At 51.4% G+C, this 7,943-nt stretch overlaps 1 protein-coding gene across 1 annotated transcript; it reads right to left on the bottom strand.

Annotated features, from left to right (window-relative positions):
- Positions 1–1,100: 1,100 nt before the first annotated feature.
- Positions 1,101–3,010, bottom strand: LOC103701722 (AT-hook motif nuclear-localized protein 22-like). Its single transcript, XM_008783885.5, has one exon. The coding sequence runs from the start codon at positions 2,523–2,525 to the stop codon at positions 1,686–1,688; it is 840 nt and encodes a 279-aa protein (XP_008782107.1). The 5' UTR covers positions 2,526–3,010; the 3' UTR covers positions 1,101–1,685.
- Positions 3,011–7,943: the final 4,933 nt, after the last annotated feature.

The following is a 7,943-nucleotide window of genomic DNA, read 5'->3' on the forward strand; positions in this document are numbered from 1 at the left end:
ATTAAAGTGAATAGTAAAAATGTACAAAATTTATTGCTAATAGAAGACGTTATTGGGTCCTGGTCTAGACTCGAGAGGTGGGATGGCGAGGATGTTTAGAAGAGTCATGGACGCATAGTATGAATATCTCTAAAAAAAAAAGTTAAAAACAATGCACATTACGGAGCATATTAGGCAACACTCTTTTTCGGATCTAGAATACCCTCAGAGTGATCCGTCCAGTCTGTTAGCCTTTCTATAGATATGTCCAGCCAAAAACTCAACATGATGCGCATCCATACTATAAGAGTCCTCTTGAATTCAGTCGATTACTGTGGGTGAATTGCTTTCTAACAAAATTGTGGAAACAAAAATTGTGGAATGATGCCTTCACGCTGAATCATCTCCGGGCAAGTTGAGCCAGAAACACAAGATGCCAGCCAGCCCCCTGCCCCTACGGCCAACTAGCTAGCGACAAATAAATCCTTGGTCCACTCAACTCAGCGAACCTTACAGCAAAGTACACTCGTATGGACCCTAGACGAGCCGTAGAGTCAAGACAAAGTAACAAGTTCCAGGGACCTCCTACGACAACAAGTAAAGCAGCAGCTAGTTAACGGCCGAAAGAGCCATAATTTCCTGTGCCAAATCTTTCTTTTATCCATGGCCCTCCTTTCTTCGTCAAAAAGAAAAGGATAGGTCTCCTTTTTTTCCCCTTTCCCCTTTGTCTTTGGATCAGAGAAAATAATAAGCCTTGCGCAAGTGCAACTGCGCGACTGGGAAAAGCTCATTAACACCTCTGCCAGACCTCATCCTTACGTTTCCGCGATGCGGTTTTGACTGTGGAATAAAGTAAAAGTAAGCGTAAAAAAAAGAAAGAAAAGGAAAGGAAAAAACAAATAAAAATAGCAGCATAGCTCGCAAATGGTTCCGTTTGAGGTCCTTCCCATCTGAACTCCTTTCGCCGATTTCACTCTTCTCTTTGCCGTAAAACGAGTGCTGTACTGCTACTACGATCGAACGGAAGCTTAATACATGCGATCAATGCATGCAGTTATCCATTACGTGCTCGTTAGAGACATAGAAACAAATAAACGAAGTAAGAAAGCTGAACTTAAGGATAAGAAAACCATGGATCGATCATTTCGGATATATAAGAGAGAGAGATCACCGACTGCTATTTAACATCACACGTTAAGCTCTAACGATAGAAGAGAGAAGCACCCCAGAAACATATATTCAGTTCTTGGTTCTGTCTCTTTAGACATATCTTTACATGAAACGAAAGAAAAAGTAAAATATAATGATAGGAAAGAGAGATCTACAAGCTTACATGCTTAACTCGTCGACTCTTTTCTCTCTCTTCTCCAAGGTAGCTAGCTTTAGCCTGCATTGGAAGTCGGAGAAGCGGCGCTTCCCGAGAAGAAAAAGTAGTAGAGGGTCTTTATAGCCTAAGCCATAGACCTGAAAGACCCGCCACCCCCTCCGGCCACCTTCACTCTGACACGAAGGACTTCTCTCTTCTTTCTCTTCCACTGCTACTACAGCTCCCAGCACTAACAAAACAAAACTGGCCATTTCCTTACTTTTTGTTTCCTTTCCTTCTCCTGGTAATGAACTCCTCTCTCTCTCTCTCTCTCGACATCTCTTTCTTTTGTTTTCTTCTTCTAAGATAGAAAATTAAGTAGATGGATGGGCTCGGACACTCAGTAGTGAGGGGGAGGAGGGTGGGAAGCGCGAGACGAGGATGGTTGGGCCCACAGGACCATGTCACGGTGGGTGAGCGGACCGGTCAACGGAAGGGACCCACCAGCCAGGCCGTAGACCGGCACGGCCGCCTCAACCCCAGCCGGCTTCGCGTCATCCTCCTTGGCCGCAGCGGTCTCCTCATCCTCCGCCGGCGCCGCCAGCGGCAGCCGGTGGAACTCCGGGTTGGCGAACGAGGCCGCCACCAGCACCACCGGCCCTGCTGCCTTCATCTGTCCCGCCACCGTCCCCCCGATCACGTGCCCCTGCGTCCCCGCCAGCGAGATCGAGAAGTTAACCTGGGCAGGGGCGGCGGGGGCGGTGGTGACGGCGGATGGCGGAGGAAGGACAGTGCCGGAGAGAGAGAGGATGTCGTAGCGGCCATGGAGGGTCATGACGGGGGGGTTGGTGGTGGGGTGGCGGAGGGGAACGTTGGCGACCACGCCGCTGCCGCTGAGGACCGAGATCCCCATCCGCCGGCTGCGCGCGAAGGCGGCCACGCTCTCCAGCACGTCGCAGCCGGCGGCGATTTCTAGCACCATCGGCCGCATCGCCGTCTCGCTTTCCCTCGTTATCACCACCGGTGGCTTCGGCTTGTTCTTCGACCCCGGCGGCCTCCCTCGAGGCTTCTTCCCAGCCGATCCGGAAGACGGCTCTCGTCCTCCGCCGCCCCCTGCGGTGGAGCGGCCGCGTTCGCCGGCGCTGCGGCGGGAGGAGTCGTCGTCGTCGTCGGAGGCCGGGACGTCGCAGGGCTGGGAGAGGGCCATCATGGAGTTGGTGGGTCGCACGTACTCCGCCATGGCCACAAAAAAAGAGAGCAAAAAAGCTCGCGAATAATAAAATATCTAATCGCTGGAGAGAGACGGTGGGGGTCACGCTTGGGTCATTATATAGAACGTGAAAAAAGAAGGGTCACACCTTGGGCGTTCCCGTGGTCTCGCGAAGATTCTGTAATTAATGTACTCCGCGCCATCCCGGCCAACCTTTTATTTTTTGGCTCGTCCGATTCGAGGCCTTCTTCTGGGGAGCTGGCATCGGCAGTATGGACTCCGCGAGGATATGGTAACGGCGCGGGCTGCAATCCGGTGGGGCCCGGTGGCGGAGGTGTGGGGTAAGGCCTCCGCTCGGGTCACATCGCTGGATTTATCGTTCGCCGGCGAGCTTTGCATGGCCAGCGTGCGAAGATTTGGAGGTGATTAATTAAATGCAGTCGCTGTTGGGGCAGGCGTTATCGCAAGCTTTCTACGTTTACGGTTAAAGTTGAGGAATGAGTTTTGGACTGTGGATGGTGGATGGTGGATGGTGCATGGTGGATGGCATGGACCACCGCCCCGCCGCGGGGACCGTTTGTAGTTATTTCATTTGAATGGCCTCTTAGGTTTATAAGCTTTTAATTCAATACTTTTGTGACAAAAATATTAATGGTTTTTATTGCAATTGTCATTGTTCAAAGAAAATAAAGTGGTTTGTACGGTATAAAACTGTGCAATCCTGGATGGCTGCTACATCATTTGATGGTTACTAGAATAGATAGCTATTAAAAAAAAATGTAGTGTACGAAGCGCAAAATGTACCATGTATGGTAAGTAATGCCACATCCGGTATAAAACACGTAGACACCGAAATCTCACTGTTATTTCATGTGCAATAAAATAAAATGGTTATTATTATTGACCGTATTTCATGGAGATCAGCTTTCTACTGATTATTTTTTTAAAAAAAATTAATGATTTTTATTGCGTGATTATGTTTTAATTTCAAATAATGAAGCCGAGCAGATGTGCATATGGAATAAAATAATTCTATAACAGTCATTCCACTTTCTTACAGAAATTTTGAGGGTTTAACAAGATTCTCACCTTTTTATCATTAAATTCCTTGCAACAAAATGATTAATCAACTATAATCTGATGCTAATAAATATCAAAGGACGACAAATACAAAATTTATCACGGAATATCTTTTGAATACTATTTTGGAAGAAGATGCACTATATCTTTGCTAGATTTTGTCGGATAAATGTAGTATCGATGAGGGAAGAAACCATGCCGATTAGGATCTTCTTCCAATGGGCGCCATACCAAAGGCGATATACCTTTAGCTATCAGGATGCACTATATATGGCATGTATAGCTGTCTTATTTAATAGCTATCCATCTTCTGATGGTAGCCATTAGGCGCCAGGACACAGTTCTCTTCGGTGCAAACCATTCACCATAGAGGATCTATGCTTAATTCAGATATTATAGTAATTGTTGCTGGAAATTGGATCCGGAGGTGACCACTAGCTGAGAAGGGGGAGCTCCGATGCGGGCGGTACGTTGGCGGGCTGTGTCCTCCGGGGGACCTGCAAAAAACCGGTGGCCGGGTTTTCTAGCGCCGGCCCTCCGATGTTTAAGTCAGAGGGGGGCTTTAGTGGAGAAAAAGAGAGAGTCTATATCCTAGAGTCTAAAAATCATAATCCTCTTTAAGGGGAAGAAGTCTCCCTTTTATAGGGGGATACAGGGTTACCTATGAGGTGACTGGGCGAATTAATGAGTTACCGTTATGATTGGGCGTGATCGTGTGAATTAATGAATCGCCGTGGGTGGCTGGACGGAGTTGAGTGAGTCAACTAGTTACCGTAAATGGCCTGAAATTTTGAGTAAGTAGGAGATCCGTGGAGATCGTGCGCATTTAATTGTTGACAGTCGTTCGGACGGAGATCACGGGATTAGATCCAGAAAGAATGGGAGAGAAACTTGATCCTCGGTAGAGTGGAGAGGTTCGCTTCATTCTTTGATTGGACCTTCTTCGGACTTAAGGCCAATCAAGGTTGCACGGCTGTGAGCTCCGTGGTCGGGCACGCTGGGGTCGAGCGCCTTGAGGTCGGACGGCTCGGGGTCAGGCGCCGCTAAGGTTGGGCGCCTCGGGGTTGGGCACCTCTGAGTCGGGCGCCGCTGAGGTCGGGCGCCCTAAGGGTTGCTGTCGTGGCATCCGTCACCACGTGCCGGTGATGCATCCACGTGCTTCGGGGCAATCCATTTTTTTCCCAACATTACCCCCCGACTTACAAGTCCGAGCCGCTCGCGAGCTTGGGCGAAGGGAGTAATTGTCTTTATTATGTTGGCGGAACCAGGTAGCTTTAAATTGCTCCACCGTTCTGCGCGCTTTGGGACATCTTTAATGAAGACTTGTGGGCACGAGACGACGTCCGTTTGCTTTTCGAGGCAGTTTTGAGCCGTGGGCTCATGATGAGGCCCCGGGATCCGACGGGCGGCCGCCTCGATTTTTCTTTTAAAGTGCCGATCCAGATTGATACGTCGTTTCGGTTATCGGGGTTGACACGTGACGCGATCTTAACGGAAAGCCAGATCTGGTGCTGTCGATCTGGACCGTCGGGGGGGTCTATATAAACCTCGGCCTAGCCCTAAAAGTTATCATTTGGCCGCCGCTGCTGTTGCTTTCCTCTTCTTCCATCTTCTTCTCTTTTTTCCTCCAGTCGACGCTCAGTCTTTCCTGGCGGTGCTCCAAGATGATTTCCGGCGGTCGCTTTGATCTTCCATCTTTGGTCGGCGGCATTTCCAGTGAAACCCATAGTAGGTCTCCTTCCCTCGTTTGCTCGGAGGGTTTTGTTCCTTCTTCTTCTTTCTTTTCTTCCTCCTCTTTTGTCTTTCTCTTAAAGATGGGTCACGGTCTGGATGAAGTTGGGTCTAGCTTAACTGGGTTGGAGTTGGAGTTGATCCGCGCCCGGTTTTTCCCTCAGCGCGGGTTTCACTTTGAGCCCGCCGGGTCGGAAGACCGGATGACGAGACCTCCTCTAGGTCGGATCGGGGTGTACATAGAGATACTCTGGGCCGGCCTGCGGTTTTTCCTGCATGAGTTCGTGAACGAGCTCCTGGTGGCGTATCAGCTCGTCCCAGCGTAGCTCGCTCCGAACTCGTGGAGGACTATCATCGGTTTTTTTATCCCTTTGCCTCGCGCACGAGATACCGACCTCGGTGAATGTCTTCCGCGAGTGCTTCATGTTGAAGTCCAATCCGGTGGATGGGGAATGGCTCTACCTCGCCCTTCGGGGTGGTAGGCCGTTCTTCCGAGGTGCTCCTTCCTCCATTTGTGGGTGGAAGGAGAATTTTTTCTTTCTTTCCTCTAGGCGCACGTGGGGATTTGACCCGAGGTGGGGGCAGCCCCAGCTCAAGGCCATCAATAAGCTCCCCAAGCTTTCGATGGACGAGCAGGGGGTTCTCGATGCTCTTCATGGCCTCGGGGGAGACATTCTTCTGAGCGACCTCCTAAGCGAGGAGGCCCTGGTGAACGTCGGCCTGAGCTCGGGCGTTCCGAGGGTAAGGACGGTTGCACTGCTCCTCCTTTGTTTTGTTGTCTTTATCTTATTTATTTCTTCTTCTTTTTTATCATTATTTTATGGCGCCGATCGGACACTTGAAATTTTTCTCGTTTTCAAACATCATCGAGATGGTGACCAGCAACGCAGCCCTCTTCGCCAGGTACAAGAAGAGGATGGCCGACACCAGTGGGGCTCAACCCGAGCCCAGGAAGAAAGCCAGGTCGGCCTCGACTTCTGCTTCCACCGAGGTGGCGGATCCTGGGGTTGGGACTTCCGAGTTTATCCAAAAGGAAGTTCCTCCTGTTGAGCGTGCAAGCTCGGGCTCTTCTAGGGGCACGGGAGATTATGCGGCTCCAGCATGCCCGACCCTCATCTCTCAGCGGCCGGGTCGCCAGGTTGTCCACCTGCGGCGCTCGGGTCTCGAGCCGGGCCGCGGCCTTGGGGTCCCGAGCTCTTCTCATCCTTCTGCCCCGAGCTCGTCTAGACCGAGCCGCCCAAGCTCGTCGGGGGCCGACGTCTCGAGGTCGTCTGGGGTCGAGGCCCCCCTGAAAGGAGGCCTTTCAGTCCGGAGTGGTCGATCTTTGAGGACAACTCGACCCTCCATGACAGCAACGTCGTGCGCCAGGTGTTCCACGGCATGATGCTCCCAGCCGACCGGGCCGAGTTCGAGGCTGCCGACCTTACTAGCCTCGTCGATCAAACTTATTGCTCTGCCATCCGAGTAAGTCATCTCTTTGTTTTTGTCTTCTTGCTTTAATTTCTGTGTCCTCTTGACCTTTGCTCACTTTCGCTTACTTTTTCTACAGCATCTTCATGAAGTTGACACGCTAGTGTTCATAGCGTCTGAGTGGCAAAATATGGCTCGGAGGAGCCAAAGAGCACAGGAAGAGGCCGAAAAAAGCCTCGGTGAAGTTGAGGCCTCGCTGAGGGAGGCTATTGCGAGGATGGAGGCCGCCGAGGTCAAGCTGCGGTCTGCAATCGAACGCCTTGATGAAGAGAGGGACTCGCACACACTAGCCAGGTCGGAGCTCCGCGCCTCTGAGGCACGCCTGGCCGAGGCCCGCTCTGAGATCGCCGGCCAGCAGTATGAGGTGGGGGTCCTCCACCTAAAGATCGAGCAGCTTGACGCTCGAGAGAGGAGGGCTTTGGATCAAGCCCAGAATGCGGTGCAGATCTTCCGAGAGTCGGAAGAGCTCCGCGATCTGCTGGAGGAGGAGGCCGTGGATTGGTTCATCCGCGGGTTCGAGAACTTCTGGAGGCAGATGCAGCGGTATTGCCCTAACCTCGACCTCAAAGGTATTCGGCCCAGAATGGGGTTTCCCGAGGATGAGGGTGAGCCCGGGAGCTCCGATGGCGGGTCCGACAGCGCGCCCGCAACCCCTGAGGCCGAGCTGGGAGCCTTCGAGGCCGAGACCGAGGCGGCCGAGCAGATGGCTCGGGAGGCTCTCCCTGGAGAGGCTGCCGAAGGCGCTGCTGAAGGGATGCCTAAAGCTTCTCTCGAGGCCGTTGGCGAATCCCTGACCGAGGCTCCTGCTGGGAATCCTGACATGATCGTCGTGGATGACCTCGAGGTCGATGCTGCTCCCTCTGCCGCTCCTTAGGGCCTAGCTTTTTTTTTAAAAAAAAAAATGTGGTCAGCCTCTGCAGCCATTGTTTGGCTAGAGGGTCGGACTTGAATCCTAACTTTGTACTTAGCCTTTGGGCTTTCAATCAATAAAAAATTTCCTTTCTCAAATTCCATTGCTTACTTGCTTTTATTTGTGCAATCAGTAAATTGTTATCCTTGTTCCTTGAATTGAACTCTTGTTTGGCGAATTTCACCAAGTTTTCGAGCTCGGCTAAGTCTTTAGGCCCGTGTTCCGGTAGAACTCGCTAAGCTTTCAGGCTCAGCCCT

This window comes from Phoenix dactylifera, chromosome 17 (assembly GCF_051530095.1).
Source record: "Phoenix dactylifera cultivar Ajwa chromosome 17, Ajwa_hap1_PhDact_Kaust_v1.1, whole genome shotgun sequence".
In the NCBI taxonomy this organism is placed as follows: Eukaryota; Viridiplantae; Streptophyta; class Magnoliopsida; order Arecales; family Arecaceae; genus Phoenix; species Phoenix dactylifera.

Coding starts and splice junctions, on each gene's coding strand:
- LOC103701722 (XM_008783885.5), bottom strand. CDS start 2,525: ATGGCGGAGTACGTGCGACCCACCAACTCCATGATGGCCCTCTCCCAG.